The sequence below is a fragment of the Trachinotus anak genome, unplaced genomic scaffold, assembly GCF_046630095.1.
Source record: "Trachinotus anak isolate AG129_WGS33_773 ecotype Australia unplaced genomic scaffold, CSIRO_AGI_Tana_v1 ptg000031l, whole genome shotgun sequence".
In the NCBI taxonomy this organism is placed as follows: domain Eukaryota; kingdom Metazoa; phylum Chordata; class Actinopteri; order Carangiformes; family Carangidae; genus Trachinotus; species Trachinotus anak.
Window position 1 is genome coordinate 405,193 of NW_027273882.1, and position 25,172 is coordinate 430,364.

The 25,172-nt window shown below is 40.0% G+C and overlaps 1 protein-coding gene across 1 annotated transcript in view; it reads left to right on the plus strand.

Moving 5' to 3' along the window:
* LOC139612462 (apolipoprotein B-100-like) overlaps nt 1-18,165 on the plus strand; it is a 35,011-nt gene extending 16,846 nt beyond the window's left edge. The window contains 25 exon segments of the mRNA XM_071468062.1: nt 1,614-2,547; nt 3,066-3,166; nt 3,169-3,223; nt 4,748-5,111; nt 7,161-7,229; nt 7,735-7,840; nt 8,042-8,229; nt 8,346-8,518; nt 8,872-9,166; nt 9,255-9,348; nt 9,526-9,633; nt 9,793-9,938; nt 10,501-10,621; nt 10,961-11,101; nt 11,679-11,987; nt 12,073-12,300; nt 12,574-12,841; nt 13,021-13,150; nt 13,248-13,382; nt 13,544-13,681; nt 14,729-14,854; nt 15,124-15,195; nt 16,113-16,234; nt 16,973-17,165; nt 17,882-18,165. Of these exon segments, the coding sequence (XP_071324163.1) occupies nt 1,614-2,547; nt 3,066-3,166; nt 3,169-3,223; nt 4,748-5,111; nt 7,161-7,229; nt 7,735-7,840; nt 8,042-8,229; nt 8,346-8,518; nt 8,872-9,166; nt 9,255-9,348; nt 9,526-9,633; nt 9,793-9,938; nt 10,501-10,621; nt 10,961-11,101; nt 11,679-11,987; nt 12,073-12,300; nt 12,574-12,841; nt 13,021-13,150; nt 13,248-13,382; nt 13,544-13,681; nt 14,729-14,854; nt 15,124-15,195; nt 16,113-16,234; nt 16,973-17,165; nt 17,882-18,013 (4,748 nt within the window). The 3' untranslated portion in view covers nt 18,014-18,165.
* The last annotated feature ends 7,007 nt before the right edge of the window (nt 18,166-25,172 follow it).

Here is a 25,172-nt window from a genome sequence, read left to right on the forward strand (position 1 = left end):
CACTTCTGTGAAGACACAGACGCTGAGCTGAGCTGAATTTATTTCACAAGAATGGAAAACTAGCTGACATACAAAGCTTCAACTAAAGTGTTTGAGCAACATTCACAGTTATAAAGGAAGACAATAAGGTGGATTTGTGTGTTTCTCAAACAGTCATAATTCAGTTTTACTAAATTATATTTTTTTCAGTTTCAGAAAAAAAAAATAGTACACTTGTTTCAGTCTGGTGTTTTAGTCAAAGGGACACCCTTTTGTTTCAGTTTGTGTCATTATTATAAGATTCTGGTTATAATAACATAACATATGATCCATTTCCATTGAAATTTTTAATTGCCATCCCATGGTTTAATCCCTAATGTGCTACTGGCTCATAGAGTTCTGATGTAGCCCACTCCTCTTTTCATGACACTTTCTACAAAAATGTGTTTCACTGAACAAAGCACTCACATTCTTAACTGTCTCACATGCTAATTCTTCTCTTAGAAATATCGCCCGAATACTGCAGATGTAGCTGTAGCTAAATGTAAAAATGCCAAGTAGGTCTTCCATGTCTTTGAGACAGCTGAGATATGCCAGCCTGTGGAAAAAGCTAAATGTTCACAAATGTGGTGAGATACTGTATGTGCTTCAAATGATTTGGTTCAGGTGAGCTGTAAGAAAAAAAAAGAAACATTTCTCTTCTTTTGCTGACTGTGCTGTTTACAGTTGACAGCTTCTTCGTGTAACTTTTCCTTCCACGGTTTTGTGTCTGTGTTCAAAAAGCACCTATTTCATCAATGTCCTCCCAAAACCAGCCACTGTAGACACAGCCAAGCATAAAACGAAAGGTAGACGAATGCTGAGCAAGCCTAGAAAAGAAATATTTCTCCTAACACATGGTTAACTGTTTCTTTGCCCATTTTACTCTAACAAAACAGCCATGAGATGGTTAGCCCTTTCCCAGACATTATGTGTACTCTCCTAGACCTGTGATGAAATTGGGCCTGTTGAGTAATAACTATTAAACTAATACTGTGGTGTTAAAAACATACATTGTGGCCGTTGTTCCAACTAACAAACCTGAGAAAGCTGATTTCACGAATTTAAGCTCATCTTTATTCCAAAATGGCGTAAAACAAATGAAGGAACTATACAGAACACCATGAGTATCCTTACACTGATCTGAAGGTCTTATAAAACTTTCCGTGAATTACTGTAGTTTAGTTTGCAGATGCTGTGCAATTTCTCAAACTTAATACAGCCATTTTACAATACAAAGTGGACATAAATAACGAGTGCAATTTTTTTACTGCTTTGCTTGTTACAAAATATAACATTGGCAGTAAGGCAGTGGCCTAAGCAAACACTGTGAAAAACAAAAAAAGTGAGCAAGTAAAATCTGGGCTTGAAAGCAGGCCTTGCCCATATAAGAGACAGGGGTCCAGGCCTCCATTAACATGTTTGTGGTTTGTCCTTCTTACCCCTCCACCAGTCAGACTGGGATCATGTGGCCCACAAAGAACATGCTGTAACCAGTACATTTCACACACACACACACACACACACACCCCGATATCAGATGATTATCGAGTGTGTTCAAAACAACTTCTTTACAGTCATTCGTTCTGGTTCAGCCAAGGTCGTCTGATCACAAGGGAGTATCCAAACCATGGCCACAGCCCACACATGTTCAGACACAGTTCCCAGCGGCGGTAACGTCCTGCCTGCGCCCTGCGGTTCTCCGGACAGAGTCGATTCACATCAAAACACAGCATTTGAGACAACCACCTGGGGGTGTTGTTCGTTTTTGTAAAGCTGCCCGTGTCGCGGTCTCGAATACTTCCCAGATCCCCTCCTTCGTTTTGGCAGAGCACTCCAAATAGTCATATGCGCCAATGCGCATGGCCATGGCCCGGCCGTCCTCTGTTTTCACTGGCTCCAGCTTCAACCGGGACAGCTCGTTCCTTACGTTCTCGTCGTTGCGCAGATCTTTCTTGTTGGCCACTAATATAATGGGTACATTAGGACAAAAGTGTTTGACTTCAGGGACCCACTTTTCAGGGATGTTTTCCAATGAGTCCGGGCTGTCCACGGAGAAGCACATCAGAATGACATCAGTGTCCGGGTAGGAGAGGGGGCGCAGCCGGTCATAGTCCTCCTGTCCCGCGGTGTCCCACAGAGCTAGCTGAACTTGCTTGTTGTCCACTTCTATGTCCGCCACATATGTCTCAAACACAGTTGGGACATACACCTCGGGAAACTCGTCTTTGCTGAATACAATCAGCAGACATGTTTTCCCACATGCGCCGTCCCCCACCACGACAAGTTTCTTGCGTATGTCCGCCATCCTCGCCTTTTTCCTAGCACTCGCTCAGACGCAGCATCCAAAACACGTCCGGGCCCGTCGTCTCCGCTCCCGCTGCTTAAATGCTCTGAATGAGACAGGACGGCCCCGTCCAGCAAAGTGGTTCCCGTCCTCCAAACTCCACAACCTGTACCAGTAACCGCTGCTCTTTATAAAGCGCAGGGTGGTTTCCTAAATATAGCAACCCAATCGGAAATAGGGAGGTGAGATCACGGTTTGTAAAGGAAGAGGTGATTGGATCTCATCGGTTTCCCTTATGCAGAGGAGGGTCATGGACTGCGAGGACCCACCCGACCCGGGATCAGCCAAAATCAACCAAATGCAACTGCATCATCATGTATTACGCGGCATATTTTTTTTCTTCCTAATTCTTATTCTATTAATAATCATCGCAAACCAGACGATATTGTTTTAGCTTTTTGCTACTTTTGTGACTGGGTCAACCTTATCCACAAAATTAAACGAGCCAGTATCCAATAATCATCCATTCAAACAACTTACTTCAGGGGTTATCCGACAGCAGCTGAGCGCACATTTCTGGGGGGGGGGGGGTCATGCAGTGCTAATTTATAAGATGGTGGACGGCAGGTTGATTAATAAACACAATAAATACACATTGAAGAAAACGTGTGTTGCCTTCACATGTAATGTACAAAACGTACGTCCGGGATGGGGGGGGGGGCAAATTTACATTGACATTGTTATACGCATGTCTACGCAGTTCACGCTATTTACAGGGAGGGGGCACTGGCGTAGGCAAACTCTTAGCTTTGACTATCAAGCCTTGCTAAATCACCGCTCTCTCCAAGGAAACAAAACAATATAGAATCGGGTTGACGGCGTGCAACAAGCAGAGACCCTCTCTCGACACGACAACGCGTAAGTGTCTCTTCTGTATTTGTCCACGTCGAAATCAAAATCGGTGTAAAGCGACTGCTTTGAAGGCGACTGCCGTAGTGTCAGTATTTCCCCTTTTGTTTAGCGGTTAAGGCCCCTCTGTTTGGAACTTGAAGGGGGGCCATGTTGTTTAGCCACTGAGTGTTTGGTTAATGTTTTAGCTCACACAACACCAACTTGGCAATTAGCACTTGCTAGCTCTCACGCTAATTTGGTCTTATTTGTCTTGTTGCAAGCAGCCACTGGGATATTTCTGGTTGAGAAAACGGCGTGTTTCCTGCTTAACGCTGGAGCCCACGAGTTTACTGTAAAACAATGGCAAATTCGTGAATTTAACTTTGATGTCCACCAATAATAAACAGCAGGCCCGCTGCGGTTAGCCATAGCTGGTTAGCTAAGGATGTTGCTAATGTTCACTCCAGTCTAGTACCACTAGCCGACACTAAACATGTTTGATTTCCACTCGTGTGAATAAATGAATTAACATAAACAATTATGGGCAAGTGTACGAAGTGCTAGTTATTAATAAATCAAAATAAACATTTACGTCAATTCCTAGTTGAAGCCGCAAAGTTAGCTCGCTTATTAGCAGCGGACTTGCTGGCTAGGTTAGTTAGCAAGCTTGCTAAAAGGTTAGCACATCGCTTTGCCACAACGAGCAGAAGGTAATGTTGAATATAACCTTGTAGCTATAATTTTAAGAACCAGGCACAACTGTTACTGTGGCTAAAATCGGTAACGTTAGGTGATTGACTTTAAGTTTCATATTAGTCATTAATAACGTTACATTAATGGTAACGTTACATTAGCTTTGTGGTCACAAGCTAACATTGTCCACCTAGCATTCTTGGTAATTCAAGCAATCAACATCCTCGGCAGTCACTTGTTTTGTTCCTGCCTTATTCGTATATTTATCAACAAGCAACTAAATTAGACTTCAAATGAAGTGTTAATTCGCCGTCAACGAGTAGGCCATGTAAGTAAAATTGGATATTCAATGCAACATTAGATATCGTTATAATCTGTCCCGAGGAACAGCCAAAGCATGGAGTTAGCAACACGGGAATTAGCCATGCCCGGGCGAAAAAAAGAAAATTATGTTGTAGTAGTTCAGTAATTTGCTGGGTGCATCCTTTTTCCTTAAGTCTATTTCAAAAGTTTCTTCATCTTAAAGCTCATAGAGAAGTGACTGATGACGGCTAAATACTGCAACTTAGAGCTTTTATAGTCGAAAAGCTCATTTAGATACAGTAACCGTCTTGTTATAGTAGGTGCTAAATTCATTTTGGCAGTTATAAACAGAAACTTAAATCACATATCTGCGTTATTTGTGTCACACTGTCACCCTGGTAGATTACCACGTCACTATGTTGTTATGCAGATCAGCACAAAAAGGCAATGTCCTCTAATAAGGATGCATATTCATGTTTACGTGTTCAATTTGATACAGGTCAATTTGAATGATAACTATGACTTACTAAATCATCATGTGTGTGATTTGTTTAGGCTTTCCCGTGGAATGAGCGTTCCATGCAGCATCCTAGGTATGAATGACGTGGCCTGGCAGGAGACAAGAGGTGGGATGCTGCATGCAAATGGTGCTCCTGAAACTTCAGGTGTCAGAGTTCATGGTGGGGGGCCCCTAGCCTCAGTTGGGGGAGCTGGACAAGCTCCTGGAGGCCCACATTTACAGGGCATGGATAGGGGTCCCAACCCCACCCCAGGTACCCCGCAGCCTCCGTTGAGCGGACGATCTCAGGATGATGCCACAGTTGGATACTTCTTTCAGAGGCAGCCTGGAGAGCAGCTTGGAGGTTGCACACCCAGCAAGCATCGCTGGCCAACTGGAGATGCCAATCATGTTGACCAGGTAAAGAGCCCTCATCCAGAGACTGGTCATTGCAGTGTTATTCAGTTCAGTGCACATTTGATCGCCTGAAAGCAGTATTTTGTATCACCAGAGGCCACAGGTTTCATTTAATATTGTATCAAATATTAAACTTATTGTATTGTCTTTATGTATTATGCTCTGTAAAGTAGGATGGCAGAGGGTTTGTCAGTTTCTTCTATAATGCACACTGTTGCATCATGATTGCTTTTTGTGATTGCTATTGGTCAGTTTTTAGAACACACTGTCCTTTTCACAATTCAGGAGTGCTCATTGGACATAAAGTTTAAATGATGCCGCCTAAAAAGCAACAAAATTGAGAAAATAAAAAGATAGATCTGAACTCAAGGACTTGTAAGCTGAATGTCTAAAAACCACAGGATAAATTGTCAGTGGGCTTGTAACTGCTCTGTAGTATCTTTCTGTAAAGAGATTGTGTTTGGACACATATTGTGGTGTGGAGGCCAAACAATAAGAGCCTGTTATTCAATCTGACAGGTCACATATTTCACATGCTCCATTAATCTATGATGATTTACACCAGGTGCCAACCATTCATAAATTGCCCTTTCTTCTAGGTTTGTTTTACTGAAGTTAAAGCACAAAGAAAATGTCATTGGCTTTTGTTGGTAGAGCTTAATGCCATGGGGTACAGCAATACAAGGATTTAATGACAGTGTCAGTAAATACAAAATCAGATTAGTTTCTCATACTGTGTAAGATTTCCTAATCTAGCAATTTATTCAAGGTGAAAATGCAAGTTGTGTGCATCTGTAATTTTTGAAAATCCAGTTGATGATAAGAGTATAATGTGTAGAAATTGTTTTACATATAAATGGTCCTCATCAAAATCCCTTCTTTCTTCCTGTTGCTCACTGTTTTTTCCACAGTGACTGAACAGAAATAACACCACGGGCAAATGAATGTTTGTTGTTGAAATAATGCAGCAGACATAAGGCAGCAACTATAACTGCAATAATAATAAGTCTATGAACTAGATTATTTTATTGAATATATGAATCTGGAAACAAAAGTAAGAAAGCACAAATAATATTAGCTACATTCAAGTTGATGCTTTAATTTGTCTTGATGCTTTAATTTATCATGAAGAATTTCTTCATGATGGCAAATCCAAGTTTTGGGTCTATACCTCATTCATATTACATATCTCAGCACGCACTGGGTGGAGGGTACACACTTGACAGATTACCTGTCTGTCACAAGGTGTGTTACAATAGCAATAGCACTGTGCTAACAAAACCAAAGTCTGTGCTTTGGTCACCGCATCGGCACAGAGGGGGTGAAATAGTCACTGCAATAACTGCCATAAGTTAAATATCCTATTCACAAGTATCCCTCCTGGATTAGATGCGATGTTTTTACTGATGCCTGTAGCAACACAGCCACTTCACCTAACTTGCGTGTCTCTGGCCTGTTTGAGGAACAAAGGAAAACAATTTAATGTCTCACAAAAGGGCCTCAAACTTTCCCTGTTTGTAGCCTGAAGCCTTTTCCTATGAGGCAACAGTACTAAACACTGAGCCCAACTCGAACGTCTTGTTTTTTCCCAAATGTAAATCAGAAAGTTGATATTCTAGCTTTTAACTTTTCTCAGACGTTTTGTTTATTTGAGTTAATTCAGTTAAATGCAACACACATGATCTGGACAAAGACAAAAATAAAATAAACTATTAATGAAGACTTAGAGCAATTTTGTCAGAAATACTGAAGATATATTGCTTATGTAGAAACTTCATATTGAATGCTTCTGTATTGAAGATTAATCTTTTGTTGGCTAAGGGGCTTCTCGAAATATTTCATATTTGGCTTTTATTATTTCACAAAACCACAATGTTTGTTCTGTGCCACAGTGATCAAAAGTAATGTAATATATTTTTACAGTCTTTATTTTGTGGCCTTCCATCAGATGCTTTTAGCTTTCTGTTTACAGTCTAGTAATTTTATTTGGATAGTGTTAGATCAAAATTGGTCAGTTCAATTGTATAAAGCTTTCTCTCTCCTTTGTCTCAGGTTCGTGCTGTGGATGAAATGAACTATGACTTTCAAGCCCTTGCTTTGGAGTCAAGGGGCATGGGAGAGGTGAGGGGGTTTGAGATTTTTAACATTTTCTCCATTATAGTGCAGCAATACATCAAAATGGAAATCTGTGTGAAACACTCACACTGTCCAGGCTTGAAAGGTAACTGTAAGGCGTCTGTAGTTTGCTACTTTTACAGAGAATCAATTGAGCTAAAACAGAGCAGTAGTAGTGCATATGGCCAGATTGTGCAGTGGAGAAATGGGTAATAATGCAGGGGTGGGTAAATTTATTTTATTTTTTAAAATAAATTCAACTTTAAAGAAAACGGCACTGAAGTTGTTATCAAGCAAACTAGAACTCTCTACAGTCACCCTCAAGTCCACTGACAGAGGTGTACATGCTCAGACAGGTTTTGATGGAGTATCATTTAAAGCAAAATTAAGACTACAGCAAAAACTAATATTTAAACTTAAAAATTGTAAACTACCCTCAACCCATCAAGTCACCAAATTTTTATTTTTTTCAGAGGGATGTTTAGAAAATGTATACATTTTTTTTCTTTAGCTTTTACCTGCAAAAAAGCTCTGGGATTCTGATGAATTGGCCAAAGATGGAAGGAAAGGGATGCTTCTTGGAGAGGAATGGAGGGACAATGCCTGGGGATCATCTCGTGAGTGACTTCTATATCTTTTTCTGTTTTTCTCAGTACATCCTATTTTAAAGAATTTGTTCCAATTATGTGATTGGAATCATTCTCCTTGACCATTGATCATGGTTTGCATTGTTACCTTTGTCTGACTGGGTCTTTTACTAAGCTATACCTTTTTATATACACAACTGTTTAGATATTTGATCACGACTTTTCGTTCAGATCATTCAGTGTCTCAGCCAATCATGGTGCAGCGGCGACCAGGCCAGAGTTTCCATGGGAATGGTGATGCCAATTCTGTGCTTTCACCTCGCTCAGAAGGTGGAGGCCTGGGGGTGAGCATGGTGGAGTATGTCCTGAGCTCTTCTCCTGGTGACAAGATGGATGGTCGCTACAGGAACGGAGGCTATGTAAGTCAAACTTCTGTCTCATTTCTAACTCAAATAGAAGGACTTCTCTTGCTTAGTACTTTAACCTTATTCTCAAGGGTGGCACATAGTCTTACCTAATCAATATGTGAATACAGGGTGCAGGAGATGCCGACCAAGATGGAAGAGATAAAAGTGATGCCCAAGAGAAAATGTCGCCCTTTGAAGAGGACAAGAGCCAAGAGATGAAGGTGGGAGAAGAGAGTGATCCAGCTAAAGCCAACGGAAGAGGTCTACTAAATGGCATGGACAGAGACTGCAAAGACTTCAAGTAGGTTTTCCTTTTTACATTAAGATAAAAGAACAACCACCTATTTCTAGATGCAGCTATGGTGGTTTTAAATTGAGACGATGAGCTGTAACTTGATTTGGTCAGTCCCCTTCTTTAAGATAATCCTACTTTTAGAATTCTGAAAGCTATTTCAACAGTATTACATTTCTTCTGAGGTTGTGGCAAATTTGAACTTTGCAGTTCAAAGCCCACATGCCCACATTTTCATTATGTTTATATGAATGAGTGAATATAAGGTTATAGGTTCATTGATGTTCCTTGGCTGCCTGCCTGAGACAAAGTGCTGCACTAATATGGCATGTGTGCTAATGTTTAACTTATTTGCTTACCAGTCCAACCCCTGGAAGTCGTCAAGCTTCCCCCACAGAGGCTGTGGAGAGGATGGGCCCTGGTCAGACAGGTTTGGAAATGATGGGACAGCACCACCCCCATGTCCTCCAGCAACAGAACCCCGCCCAAAACAAGGCCCCAGCTGAGGACTTCCAGAACCAGGAGGCCCAGAACATGGGAGGTATGGAGCAGCAAGCTGGGGTGGAGTCCCTCCAGTTTGACTATGCTGGAAACCAGATTCAGGTGGACTCCTCAGGGACTCCAGTAGGATTGTTTGACTACAACTCTCAGCAGCAGGTCTGTTGAAACACAAAACATATCTATTAAGAGATCTAACTGTACGTTTGCTCAACAGATTGTGATCCCCCTTTTTTTGTTTTTTCAGTTGTTCCAGAGATCTAATCCCCTGACTGTTCAACAGCTCACTGCAGCTCAGCAACAACAATATGCCCTGGCTGCAGCCCAGCAGCAGCATCTCGGTAAGTTGGGTTGCTTGTCTAATTCACTGTTTAGCACAGTGTGTCATGTAATACATTGAAAGTACTGTGTACTTGTGTCTCAAGTTGTCTAGAGCAATGTTTTTACAGTGGCGCAGTCATTTGATTGAGATTTGATATGGAAATATAAATTACATGGCTGTATCTCATATTATCCAGCTGGCCTTGCTCCTGCATTTGTGCCAAACCCTTACATCATTAATGCTGCCCCCCCTGGAGCGGATCCCTACACCGCCGCTGGGCTGGCAGCCGCAGCCACGCTTGCAGGTGATCACACAGCACATTTGCAGGTTTTTTCAGTTGAAGCTCTCATTGAGAGGCAGGTGGATTTTAATGCATAATGTGCTTGTGCCAAGTAAAGATTAAAAAGCGCTGTCTTCATCAGTTGTATAAGAGCTGTATGCATCATCAAAATGTTTTCCTCAGGGCCCACAGTGGTTCCACCACAGTACTATGGAGTTCCTTGGGGTGTGTACCCGGCCAATCTTTTCCAGCAACAGGCTGCATCTACTGCCAATCACTCAGCTAATCAGCAGGCATCCAATCAGGGACCAGGGCCAGGCCAACCACAGGTAAGAATTGTTAATGTATTCTAGAGTGGCTGGTTATCACAGATTTTATTTAAGTTTAAAAGTTGTTGATGTTTAGATTGTATAAGAATGCCGTGCACCAGGATGCATTTCTAATAAACTTCCTTTAATGTGATGTACTCACTTACAAAATGTTTGGGTTGTGAAATCTATTCAGCTTTTTTAATGAGTAATGGTCCTACATGAACGCACAATGACTTCATTAAATTCATAACTTGTATTTTTTCCAAATTAAAGATATCTGAATTGTCTGTCTGTCCTTGATTTCACATACTTGAGCCTCATTTGAATCAAAATATGATGTCAATTGTGGAGTTGTTTACGTTGCTAGGCAGCTATCAATCAGATCTGATCAACCAAAACCCACACAGTCCTGATAAAACAGTTCTGTTCTGTTCTCCATTTAGCCATGGATGTTTTCAATATAAAATAGAAATATTCAGTATATGAAACAAAGTGGTCAGTGGCTTTAATTACAGAATACGTTTGAAAGCTTGCAGTACTTTGGCAGCCTGTTTGACAGTGTCACTACCTTCTCCTCCAGGTGATGCGCACAGGAGCCAACCAGCGACCTCTTACACCTGGGCAAGGCCAGCAGAGTCAGCAAGAATCCTTAGCTGCAGCAGCTGCTGCAAACCCTGCATTGGCGTACGCAGGAATGCCTGGTTAGTAGACCACCTCATACAAGCACCGTATAACCAAAGACACTAACAACCACACAAATCCATGTTTTGTGAGCAGGATTTTGGAGTTGTTGAACTTGAACAATCAATCTACGTTTAGAGAGAGTGCTTTTAATATGTTGTATTCAAACATATTTTATTATGTCATTCTTTAGCCCAATAATTACCACTGATTCAAGGCGGTGTTCCTTCTGATTGAGAATAATTGTCACAACATTATTACAACACACTCCCTTGTTCATTGTTTTTTTTGTTTTTTTTAAATTGCTTTTTATTCAGTAACCTATGGTTGCTAACCCTTTGTGTTCCTTATCTCCTCAGGTTATCAGGTGTTGGCCCCTGCAGCTTACTATGACCAGACTGGAGCTCTGGTGATGGGCCCTGGTGCCAGAACTGGTCTCAGTGGTCCGGTTCGTCTAGTCCAGACCCCTCTCCTTATCAACCCTGCTGCTGCACAGGCCGGTAAGTACTGATCCATCTTGTTACAATAGATAATTTCTGATCTGTGGCTACAGGGCTTTGGTAAATACACTGGGAAACCCATTGACAACCATTCCCTCATTTTAAAGGCCCTTGTTATTTTGGTCAATTACATTCCGCCAGGATAAAGATTTAAGCATCAGGTTTAGACAAAAAATGAACCTGAATGCTCAGCTGTACTTTGTAAATAGTTGGTTCAGTAATGGCTGAAAGATTGAAGAGACTGAATTTCTTGGCCCCCTTTTTGGCCTGAACTGTGCTACTTCTGGGTCACATTAATGTGTAGTGTCAGTCCCACTTATAGGAAACAATGGTAGCCAAGAAAGTTAGGCCTCGAAATAAATCCCATACCATGGATGAAACATCAAGACCTGTACATGTGCTCATAATGGGAATGTGTCTAGTCCTTTCAATGAAATGTCACTACTTAATGAATTTCAGTCCTACATACTGTATCATATGGAAGCCACACATCCACTCCTCCATTACTTATTATTACCAATCTGGGCCATTCTGACCTGAGTTTCACCCCCTCACACTCCCCTCTCTCCTCCACTAGCAGCTGCGGTGTCTGCATCTGGCTCCGGCAACAACATATCTGGTCCTCAAGCCAATGGGCTGTACCGCTCCATGCCTCAACCTCAACCGCAGCCGCAGCAGCAGCAGCAGGCTCCCCCACCCAGCAGTGGCCTGCCCTCCAGTTCATTCTATGGCTCTGGATCAGTCCCTAACACTTCTCAGAGCAGTTCCCTCTTCTCACATACCTCTGCTGCCCCGCCACCACCAAGCTCCTCTCTGGGCTTCAGCAGCACCGGTGGCTCTCTTGGCGTGGGGCTAGGCTCTGCCCTCGGAGCCTTCGGCTCTTCTGGTCAGTGACTCAGCTACAAGAAACATTAGGATTTTTATCAAAAAAACTTCTCACACTTGCTCACTGTTATTTCTTTTTCTTACAGTATCCAGCTCTACCAGTAGCAGTGTATCTCGCAGGGACTCCCTGTTGGCAAGTTCTGACTTATACAAACGCGGTGGGAGCAGTTTAACTCCCATTGGCCAGCCGTTCTACAATAGCCTGGGTTACTCCTCTTCACCCAGCCCCATTGGCCTGACACCAGGTCACTCCCCACTCACTCCTCCACCTTCTCTGCCATCCTCTCATGGATCCTCTTCCAGCCTTCACCTAGGTAAGCCTGGTATTTAGGGTAATAATGAATGATCTACTTTAAAATTGTGGATTAAACAAGACATTTGGCACAGAAATTGCTCTTACCTGTATGGGGTAAGAGTTAGAGTATTGTTTTTTTTTTTTTTTTTTTTTTTTTTTTAATAATTCAGTGTTAAATTAATTTTAAGGTCACTTATTATGCAGTCTCAAAAGCCTTGTACTTATGAACATTTCATATTATGACCAACACCACGGCAGCAGCTGGTCATAGTTTTAATCATTTTCCTCCTAGGTGGCCTGACGAATGGCAGCGGGCGTTACATTTCCGCAGCACCTGGAGCTGAGGCAAAGTACCGGAGCACCGGTAGTACATCCAGTCTGTTCAATTCCAGCAGCCAGCTGTTCCCTCCATCTCGGCCCCGTTACAGTCGCTCTGATGTCATGCCGTCCGGGCGCAGTCGCCTGCTGGAAGACTTCAGGAACAACCGCTTTCCAAACCTCCAGCTCCGTGACCTCCCTGGACACATGGTGGAGTTCTCTCAAGACCAACACGGATCCAGGTGGTTAAGATGTGCTCTCTGACTTTAAAATTGCTGCTTTATTTGTTATTTTAAATGGATACCATAACATAGGGAGTGCATTTCCTAAGTGAAAGTGCAGTGGTGTAAACAATCTGGCTAATTTCTTTATTTTCAATATCTGCTCTTTGTTCCAATCTTGATTTAAATCTTCTATTTAGATTTATCCAGCAGAAGCTGGAGAGAGCCACTCCTGCTGAGAGGCAGATGGTGTTTGGAGAGATCCTGCAAGCTGCATACCAACTGATGACTGATGTATTTGGGAACTATGTCATCCAAAAGTTCTTTGAGGTAAGGACTGTTAAAGTTCATCCTGGTGTCAATTTGGTATTCACTAGAACGTGACTGTGCAGTCTAAAAACAGTATACTTGGTTTTGTTTCATGCAGTTTGGAAGTGCAGACCAGAAGCTGGCTTTGGCGACACGTATCCGTGGACACGTCCTCCCCCTGGCTTTGCAGATGTATGGTTGTAGGGTGATCCAAAAAGCCCTGGAGTCCATTTCCTCAGACCAGCAGGTAATTGTAAGTGAGATTTCAATTCTTTCAAGCCAAGTTTTTGCTAACCTTGTTTTATTCTCGTCTTTTACTTTTTCTTTGATCAGTCCAACATATTGCAATATTCAACTTTAATACAATGACATCCCTTACAATTTTGTCCATGTTTCCTAATTTCTTCATTTCAGAGTGACATTGTCCGCGAGCTGGATGGCCATGTATTGAAGTGTGTGAAGGACCAGAATGGGAACCATGTGGTGCAGAAGTGCATTGAGTGTGTTCAGCCTCAGGCCCTCCAGTTTATTATCGATGCCTTCCAGGGCCAGGTGGGTTTATTGTTATGAGAAATGGCTAAACTGCCAGTCATTGTCTGTGTTATCTGTGGTTTGAGATGAAAATGTAATTGCTACTCAAGCTTTCATTTGTGCTAGACCAGCCTCGCTAGTCCTTTTTAGAAGTGTGTGTGGGTTTTTTTTTTTTTTTTTTTGTTTTTTTTTTTTTTTTTAAGGCTCCTGCATTAATAGTTTAAATTCAAGATCATTTAATTCCCCACTGATTTGAATCAACGGCATTGATTCTGCTGCATTTAGGTTACAAGACCTTTTCATGACTGATATTCTAAAAATTTAGTTGTTAAATGTCTAATATGCATGAAAAAGAGGAGCAAATTTCTTCCACTCAAGTAATCAAAGTATCGTAAGCACTGATGAAAAGATTTTTTTTTTTTTTTTCATCTCCTTGAAACTGTTTTTGTGTTAAAGAATTAATGGTTAAAAGTCACAAAGGGACAGGGTTATGTGCAGGGCTGACAGGAGTAAATGGCCCACAGCATCATGACAAGATGCTAGGAAAATACGAAGCCTAAAAAACACTGAAGCACAACTCCTACCAGATGGATGTAGACGACTGTATATGAATTCTGTCTTTAGGTTGTAAAGAAATTGTAAGATGATAATTCTATTAACAATGGCGTAAAGAAGTTTAAAAGTTCCACATGGAGTTTTCTTGTAAACAAAATGTGTGTTCTAATATGTAGCCCTGTAGTCAAACAAAGGTGTTCCTTCCTGATAAAACATATAAACAAAGTCTTCTAAAAAAAAAAAAAAATTAAAACCTTTGCAGGAAGCGGTTTTCTTCATCCCTGCCATTGGGAGGGATTTGTGTTGTCACCCACACATGTGCAGATTAGAGACACACATTTAAAAACATCTCATAGTGTTAGTAGTGCTCAGAAATTCCACAATGTACAAGATTCCCCTTGAAAATGCTTTATTTCCTAGAAGAATCAGTATAAGGATCTATGGTGTAATATTTGTGAAACTACTTATTATATGATTATATTGATCCGCTCTTGCTTATACCCCCTTTTACAGGTGTTTGTGCTGTCCACACACCCTTATGGCTGCAGAGTGATCCAAAGGATTTTGGAGCATTGCACCCAGGAGCAGACTCTACCCATCCTGGAAGAGCTGCATCAGCACTCTGAACAGCTGGGCCAGGTGAGCACATCTGTCTCCACTGTGCCTCATTTTATGTTTTGTAGATGTGATGGGTCATTGTTGAGATGTGTGCTTGTCTTGTGTATTTGCATGTCTCCTTCATGTTTGAACATTTCATGTTTTTTTTTAGACTGTCATTGTTCCTGTGTAGTTGTGGTCTGCTAAGTGAAAAGTGTAAGGATGAATGTAATTGTACTGTTAGCTGTCATTACATCTGACATATGTGATTATTTAAACATCCACCCTGCCCCCTCACTTATTCCATCTAGAAATATCAAGGCGTTTCATTGGAGATGACACCCAAAACATATTATACAGTGTCCCGTGATGCACTGTTCAAGGTCAGAGCAATTTGCCTCTCTCTCGCGGATGTCCCTTGCTCCCTTCCTCTTTCCCTTTTTAATTTTATCTTTTTCTTTTGTTTACAATCTGATTTAACATTTAGATAGCTCTCCAACTCCCAACTTGTACAGGCCTTCTCCTAACCCACTGAGCCGCCTTTTTCTCGCCTTTTCCTCTCTCTTGCTTTATGACACAGAGGATTCACAAGGCACATGCTTCCCTGTTGTCTGATGATCCTTATCTTTTGCCTACAGCATCTCCTGATCAATCTGGTTTTCTGTTTTCATCTTGATTTCACTGTAATTGCTTGAGAGTATGAAACTCTCTGGATAACTGAAGTGTTTGTAAGTGGTGCTGAAAACACTTTTAACTTCCCTTTGAGCCCTTGAGTTAAAGTCAAGTTCAAGAACAAAATAATGTTCTTGTGAAAACAGATTGACAGGAAATGGATTTGAAGGCAAATACTTCCAATTAAAATTGGAGATCATATTACCTACCCAACAAATTGCTACTTTAACAAGATCAATTTGAGAGTGGTGTTATTTGTTGCTTGGTCAGGTGAGTTTTTGTCTCCATCTTGTCACACTAAAATTACACCCATAACTGTCTATCACCCATTTCTGAAGGGGCAAAGATGCTATTGGTTGTGTTGTCTGGTCAGCAACACTCCAAACCAGCAGCATCTGTTTTGTCTGACCTTCCGCAGTGATGACGTAAGGGTATTGTAAGACTACAAAGGGGGTGTCACTCGTTCGTCTACCTATCATTGTAGAGCTGCATGATTTACCTCACACCAATTAAGACTGATGGTGAAAAGTAGTGCATGAATATCAATCAAAGTAAAGGGTGTCACACTGATTCTTTAGTATCGAGATGCCTGTTTACCCTGTGCTTACGCTTCCACTGCCTCCTGCAGGATCAATATGGTAACTACGTCATTCAGCATGTTTTGGAGCACGGCAGACCAGAGGATAAGAGCAAGATAGTGGCAGAGGTTCGTGGAAAGGTTCTTGTCCTGAGCCAACACAAATTTGCAAGGTAAGGTTTTTTGTTTGTTTGTTTGTTTGTTTGTTTTTTAATGTACAAGCAGGTTTAGTTAATTATTTAATCCCTGAATTAATTTATTTTCTTTCAGAGTTCCTCAACAAATAAAAAGGAGAAGGGTCTGTTAAAATGTCAAACAATGACTATCCTAAATTATTTTTAAAAATTGTTGCTAAAATCTGCTGCACGCATCTTACCTTTTTTAATCATTGCAAAGTACATGAAATAACATTTGGAAACAGCAAGTGAGTGTTTAAAAACTTACATTAATCTGATTCTTTAGGATTACAGGGCACTGCTTTTTTTGTTTGTTTGCACCTCCTGTGGTTTGTCAAGTCTTGCCTCTTGCCTTGAGCCATCTCAACAGGAAAAAACTTGATTTCTATCCAACAGTTTGAATTTAATGGGACAGCTCACGACTGCAGAAGTTAGGTCAGCGAAAGACTCATAACAGCTGTACTGGGAAATTTGCCATCCTCTTCCAAACAAAAAAAGACAGTTGAACACTTTGTCCATTGTGCCTTGCATCACCACTAGTGTACACACACCCCGCTCTGTGTCATGAGCCACATCATGCAACAAATGAAATGCAAGGAGTACATGATTCCAATATCTCAGCAATCCTAATGTGTAACTAAGGCATCTTCCCTGACTGACTCATTACTGAATCCATCAGCTCAGTTATGAATAAGCATGTGTATGATAGAAGTTTCTCTCCCTGTTTTTCCTCAGTAATGTTGTTGAGAAGTGTGTGATCCACTCTTCGCGTGCTGAGAGAGCTCTGCTGATAGATGAAGTGTGCTGCCAGAAAGATGGGCCTCACAGCGCCCTGTACACCATGATGAAGGACCAGTATGCTAACTATGTTGTCCAAAGAATGATTGACATGGCAGAACCTGCTCAGCGCAAAATCATCATGCATAAGGTGGGTCAACTACTAAATGTGTTCATATACAGGTATGGAGAGAGAGGAGGGCTTGGGTTTGCCCCAAAAGTGTACACTGCTAGCAAAATGGTTATAACTTTTGTCCCAGTGAATTCATATTTGGATTAAATGAACATTTTGTGGGGGGAAGTTGTTTAAGGTCCTGCACATGCACACGATTGTCTCAGTTTTTATGGCTGATTAGACCTCTGCTCAGGTTGAACGTGGGTGGAGCAATGCTGAATTTAGTTGAAGGCATCGGACTCAAACACATGCACAAATAAACATGTAACTTGACTAGCCAGTGCAACAAAGTTTACATGTCAATCAAAACACAACAGTTCACATGCCCACATATTCGAGAAGAGGTTGAAGCACAGCACGTGTTAAATCAACGTGAGAGGCCGTATTAGTGTTGCTTTGGGGAGCCCTGACACTTGCAGTGCGATAAAGTCACTGTTATCAGTTTGGAAGTGATGACAGGGTCAGATTGCTCATAGAGGGACCCCCTCACTTCAGTGCATGACCTAGACGTGGAAATTATGTTTCACGTACATTTCTTCATTGCTTTTCTGTAAACATGGACATTGTTATGAACATGGATATAGAATAGTCTGCTTCTCTATCTTTAATAGATCAGACATATTCTAATGTGTTTAGTCTGATTAGACAAAGTTGACTTTGAGGTTGCTGACCTTAGTCCTCTCCCTTTTCAGATCAGGCCTCACATTGCCACTTTGCGCAAGTACACCTACGGGAAGCACATTCTGGCCAAGCTAGAAAAGTACTACATGAAGAGCGGATCTGAACTGGGTCCCATCGGCGGCCCCACAAATGGCCTCATGTAGACGCATCAACATCCCAGTTCCCCCGAAGAAGAAGAGGAGGAGGAGAAGGAGTCGCCCCAAACCCACTGTTCTGTGAGAGATGCTCCTTAGCCATAGGGACTTTGACACCCTCTGACATCCCATTTTTTTGGGGAATTACCAAAAAAAAAAAAGACAAGTCAACTTCACGTAAGAACGCTGTGACAACTGACCCCTGCCACTCTGCCACCCCCTGGTGCAGGTCCCCAGCGTGGCCCCAAGGGTACGCACAGTCAGCAGGCCGAATTTTTTTTTTTTTTTTTTTTTTTTTTTTTTTTTCCCTGGGTAAAGCACAAGCCCATTGTTAATGATGTAATTATGGTATTTGACTGGTTTTCATATTATCTTGTACATTTAGTTTTTTACCTTGTAAATTCTCTGTAGAAAAAAACTTATTACACATTTGCTGAAATTTACAATTCTTACAATTAACACCAGCAAGTGACTTTATAAGGCTAAACTGAGAGATCCTTTTAAAAAACAATTCCATTTGTTTTTGTAACCAGACTTATTATGTCAACTGTTCTAATTAAGTCTAGGCAATTGAATATTATATTTGTATATTATCCCATGCACAGTAAAAGTGTTTTCCCATGCCAAAGCAGCTGATGGATTAGTTTTCAAATAGCACTACATAGTATGGATGGATACAAACTCCTCCGTCCACAGGTGAGTACTATGTGTCACGTGCCATGGTCACTCAGAGGTCTTCAAGATCAGTTTGCGAGCTTGGCTTCTGGGATTGGTGCTTTAGTCTAGAGAAGTGTTTTCCGGTAGTGGTGGCTTTTTCTTGCCTCCTTTTTCTGGCTAAGAGAGGGGGCGTGTGTTTACCCCAGCAGCTTGTAGTCTGCCTGACATCTCGGTACTAAATATTACAGCCTGACAAACCTGAGCTGCTGCATCCACTGAGCCCCATTTGAGCCATCTTACTTTTTCCCTCATCCAGGTGATCACTCCGGGTTTATGCAAGATAAAAGCTACCATTAACTTATAGAAGCAGAGCATGAGGTTTGGTTGTACAGCGGGTGTGTAACCAGGTATAATCTTTACATGAAATGACCAGAGTGGGGAGCTTTTTGTGGGAATAGTGGGGTGGGAGTGGGGTATGCGTTGGCATGCTGTGACAGGTTTTAATCCTTGGAATGATTTTTTTCTTTCATGTTTTGTGTAACATCTTATCTGTCTTGTAGTTTGAGATGAACACTGCCCTAGAAATCAGTATCTTAATATCTTGATACTGAATAATCATCTCTTGCGTAGAAGTAGTTTAGCGACGTATAGCATCTTTATGTATGAGTAAATTGTTGCTTTTGGGTAGGGGGCTTGCAGCAATGATGGGACCCCCACCGCCTGAAGGTCAGAGTAGTTAAAAAAAAAAAAATTTAAATGTTGTGAAGTGGAGCTTATCCCAGCTTTGTAAATCTGAGGTGAAATGAACTAGAATTAGTGGGAGAAGAGGAAGAAAGGGATGTTGAAAGAACTTTTTTAAATGGTCCTGTTTGTTTTGTTTTTTTTTTTTAAAGATTTTTCTTTTTTCCTTTTTCCATTTGGTTGGGTATGCAAGTGCATTGGTGGAGGCTGGTGGGGCCATCAAAAGCTATACAATTCACCTGTAATGCTCGTAGTGATGGCTTCTTTGCTTCATATGAATAATTGTAGAATACATGTAGTATATGTGCAGTTAATAAGTGTAAGAGTATTAGTTTAATTGAAAAAATGTCTAGTTGTGGTGTTTGACAGGCCTTGCTCTAAATTTGTAGTGATGCTTTTATTTCGTCTGTACAGTTGTACATTTGTAAACGTTTATGCTGTAAATGGGATGTCTTTTACACTTTTTGGGGAAAAAGGCAAAAATGTGCATTTTGATGTGTGTATATTCATCACTCCTTTCCCCCTGAATATAATGTATACAGTTTTATTTGATCAAGTGTAATTTTTAAAGAAAAAAAAACTTTATGGCTTCACAATCTGGCATGGTTTTTGTTTTTAATCTGTTATGGGAAAGGCCAGCCTCTATTTGTACTGGAGCTGTAACATCCACTGTTGATAGTCTTTCTGATGTGTGACAGTTTAAAAAGGAAAAAAAAACACTCTGTACTAAAACTGAGGCTGCATTTAGTCCTCTCTGCTACCATGGAAACTTCACAGGATATGACAAGAATTATTTTTGTACAGAAGAGTGCTGTATTTTGGAACAGCTACTACCTTGTAAGCAAAAGCAATGTAAAATATTGTCAATTATATAAATATGAACATATGAGTTTTGTCACACTGTCAAAGTCATGTACATTTTCAGGTGGCCTTATGTACATTTCCAGATGTTAGATGAAGAAAACAAACTCATTTTTGGAAGCAGAATTGTGACTATGTATGATTAAACTGTTCTTCTAACATTTGACCCACATTGTTGTGGTTTTTCACCCGTTTTGTTTGTCTTAATGTTAATGTAGGGTTAGAAGAAACTGAAGAATAAAATTATAACAATCTGTATAAAAAAATAGGGGAAGGTTGTGTCAAGGTTTATAAGTGGTGTAGGCCTACTAAATATTTAATTACTATCAATCAGACTATGAATATTAAATACTTTGTTTAATCAAATGCAAATTGATTTAACAAATCTTAAACTTTTGATGTTTTTAATTCAAGTTTATTCAGTGTTCAAGTGTATTAGTGTAATTATTTTTATTTGTGAACACTGAACTGGTTGCATATGTATTCAGCCCCTTAAATAGGACACACCTAATCCTACACTGGTGCAACCACATGGTCAAACAGAGATCAGATGAGTGAAATTAAAGAGTTTCAGGCGACTGTATAAATAAACTTGAACCATAAAGCCAAAACACCCCAAGCAGCTTGGTCGAACAGTGGCTGTAAAACACAGGTCAGGGCAAAAATACTGTATCACTATTTTAAACTTGTAGTCTGCTGCATTTCAGACAACTTTGAGATTCTACATATGAAAACACATGAATTTCTTTTACTACTGACTTTATTAGTTCTTGTGTACTTTTAAGTACATTTTTGGTTTATAAGAAAACTACTGTAACTATGTCGTTTACACTGTATTCTCATGTATTTTCTTGCAACTCAGTTTCAATTTCATTATATTTATCGAAGATCTAAGAGGTTTGAACTCGGATGAACTCGTATTTTTCTTTTAAGAGGAAAAGAAATTAATGATTGTCTTCTCATACTACTCTTAGTAAACACCCGCGTTACCTGCAACCTTCAGGTAACCAACCGGGGGTTGATTCGTGGGCGGGGCTTCTGCTCGAGGTTCAATCTAAACACCTGCGGAGGTTTATGTGAAGAAGACAAAGTGGACAGCAGCTCACCTGAGACATGAGGATTACCTTTACGGCGTGTTTACTTTTAGCTGTGGGACTGACACAACCAGTCCACATGTCGGTAAGTCACTTTAATGCCGGTTACACACATTTTTTTTTAATGGTGTTGTCGAGCCCGGGTGCTCACCTTTCTCACTTCCTGATGTCAGCCCTGAGGTATGTTGCGAAGGCGTCTTCGATTAAGAAATGTCAAGGTGTGCCTCATTTTTTTTTTTTTTTTTTTTTTTTTTACGAGTTTATTGATTAGTGGGGCTTGAGTTATGTTTAAAATTTGAAACCTTAATCAGTTTTTGGTGCAGTTACCTGAAACTAATGTACAGTTGTCAGGTTTGCTCACTGTTTGTTCATGTCTATTTGATTCCAGGAATGGCTTTTTACAACTCATTAGAAACGGCTGTAACAGTGATTGTTGTGCATCCTGGAAGCTCAGTTTCAGACAAATTACAAAAATACAATATACAATACAAAATACAATACCAGCTGTACACAGAGAATTTAAGATATTAAAACCAGTTCAGCTGAGTAGAGAACACACTTCCCATTTTGTGGATTTCACATTACCTTCTCCTTTTGGGCTTTTAGTAGAAATTATTTATATTATTTGGGCAGAAAAATAATTGCATTTTTATTTTTATAGTTTTTTAATAGTTCCACCATTAAATATCTTTCAGTTCTGCCCTATTGGCAGTGGTGGAATTTTAAATTCTTTACTGAGGTCAAAGTAGAAACACCTCAATATAAAATATACCCCATAACAAGTACATTCATATTTTTTCGTGAATTTCCTGTTGATATACTAATGGATTAATCAACCATCCATGTTGAGGGTCTTGAGGTGAAATGAACAAGAGGCAGTCTGCAGTCGGTGTTGTCTGTGCATGTCTGTATGCCACAGAAAAAAAAGCCATGCAAACAGTGGGAGAAACAACAAGACAAGAGAAATTTATCACCAGCTGTAGAAATGATGGTGATGATAACAAAGCATGTAGTCTTGTGCAAAAGTCATGTTCTGTGTGTGAAATGGCTCAACACTTTGTTGCTACAATTTACTAATGATTTGGTCAATTATTATCAGTTACAAGGTAAACACAAGGTTTGCTGCATCTGTTTAATTATCTATTATTACTGCCTGATAATATTTCCAGTAGGGTTATCCATTAATGTCCACAACTACAGCTGGGAGGCACATAGGGACGCAACATAATAATATCCCCTGATCCAGGAAGCACCTGAGGGTAAATGTGACATATGAATTTCCAGATTATTCCAAGATGCACAAAGCAACTTTTTATTCCTTGTGGGCAATCCACCTTTAAAGCTGGCTGTAAAACATCCATTCTGTTTCTTTGAAGAACAACAGCTTTAAGTTATGTATGTTGGTTACAATGGGTACAGGCCATTTTAGTCATCGTCAATGAGTTTAGCTTGTGAATATCAATAGTTTGCTCATTTGAAATGCCTCATGTTTAAGAAATTATTACTTCAGCACCTCCAAAATTAATAGAGTAAATCCCAAGTAAATAGTAGAATATAGATTCTTCACGTAAAGAGCAAACTCTTTTTACCTTTATCTTGTGTTCTGTTCAAACACTGAAACTGTCACAGAAATAACTCACGAGTGAAGCTTTTTCCATATGTATGGTTCTTTCTGTTGTGTTGATAACTTTGAGTCCAAATTGTTAACAAAACATTCTGTCCTTATATTTTTCCTGCTTTGCCAAATGGGTGGAGTAACGTTATCATATAATTTGAGCTATATTCTACTCATGACTCTTTATTGGTGATAAAAGTGTGGTCACTTGCGTCATTATGGGTTTGTCAACCACAGTTTACTTTTAGGATTGTGTTACTTCAATGGGACTTTGTATCTAGGACATGATTCATGTCTTTATTGCCCTCTCATGGAAAGTACCTTCATACGCTTCCTTCACCTCTTTGTTTTCATGTGTCTAACAATAAGGCAGGAAGGAGCAGTCATTCTTAATTTTAAATATACTCATTGATTTTCTCCATGAAATCAGTTTTCTGCCCTTCCTGAAGACTTTGAGGGATCAGCATTTGACCTTGACACTTCTGGTTCTGGTTCAGGGGACTGGTCAGAACAAGGTAATGCCTACCATGTTCAATCACTGTAAAATTGTTGATTTACAGAACATATATTATGAGCCATTTTACAAAGTATGTATTGTTTATCTCATTATTTCAAAACGTGATTACATTGTGATTTATGCCTCTTGCTTGCACTCTCATCAGGTGAAATTACAAACGAAGTGGAGCACCCCAACAGCAAAGACAGTATGTTCGACAGTACACACTGGCCTACAAAAGATACCGGATCAGGATATATTATTATGGCAAACAGCAAGAGCTTCTGGGAGAACGAACAAATCTTTGCAGGTACTTTGCAGTTAGTTACACTGAATTTATAAGTTATACAATGTGAATTTGTGCTCTAACTCAGTCATTTATGTTCACAGGTGTTATTGCAGGAGGCATAACAGGAGTGGCAATTTCTGCAATGTTGACAGCAATATTAATCTACAAATGGCACAACAAAGATTTTGGAGGATACATTCAGGGCCAGCCGACCCACAGGGACCAAGTCGTTTAACTGTCCAGTCCACATTTTTTAAAAACTGTCGCACTGATGTTGATGATTTTGACTTGATGACTTTTTCCCCACCTTCAGAGCTACTGTAAATTTACTCTTCCCTCAGGGGCACAGGGAATGATGGTTATTCTTGCATTTAATATGTATCTGTTGTTTATTTAAAATTTATTTATTGATATCATAAAATATAAAGAATTGTCTTAATATGCCCACTTTTCTGTTTTTTTGTGTTTCACAAAGCTTTGAAATTGCTTCATTTTTACCCAGGGCCATAGCACACGTCTACCGCTGAGGGCACTAAGACCATGTCCTCTGATATGATGTTTTGTGTTATTTTTTTTTGGTTAAAAAAAATATGGCTTTATTTTGAAGATTTTATGAATCACCACACATTTTTGTAGCACTTTAATTAAAACATTTCTTCCAAAGTTTGCCTTGAAATGATCAAATACAAACTATAAGTGTACATAGCAAATATATATATATATATATCACTTATTTTTCAAGAGTAGACCTCTTCTGAGGACAGTGTTCATAGTTCTTTTCTACATAAGACAATTTGACATGTCACAGTAGGAAAAGCACTGGTGTAACTAATGAAATTCTTAATGGATAAATTCTGTGTAGCTGCTTGAGTTTCAGGATCCTGGTGTTGTGCAGGTTGGCTCACTGTCACTGTCATGGCTGTCTGGGACACAGGGCCACCGTTAATGTTAGCCTATACGTAACACCAAAACATCTGTTGTGAAAAAGACCTCTTGACATCCTTTGCGTTTCAAAGGTGCATACTTATGGACAAGTATTTCTGTAGTCCTGACTATAGCTAAATAAGTAATGAGATATGAATTAAGAATCTAGGGGAAACTAATTTGAGGTAAATATCAATTACAATGAGTAGATAATGACTATCAGCTGCTACAGTGTAAGACATTATGTTGCCTATGTACTGTGTGTGCCAGAAAATAATTTGTACCATTTTTGTATTGTATAATTGTTAATAAATTAGCTCTACAACTATTTTAATCCTCACCGTCTTTTTGTATTTCCTGTGCAAATATTGAGAGTGTATGTATAGTATATATTAGTATGTATTGGTATCTATATATTTAGTATATTATTATATTGTTATTATTTATCTGTTCTCTGCACTGCCACTTTGTTGCTGTAACACTGTGAATTT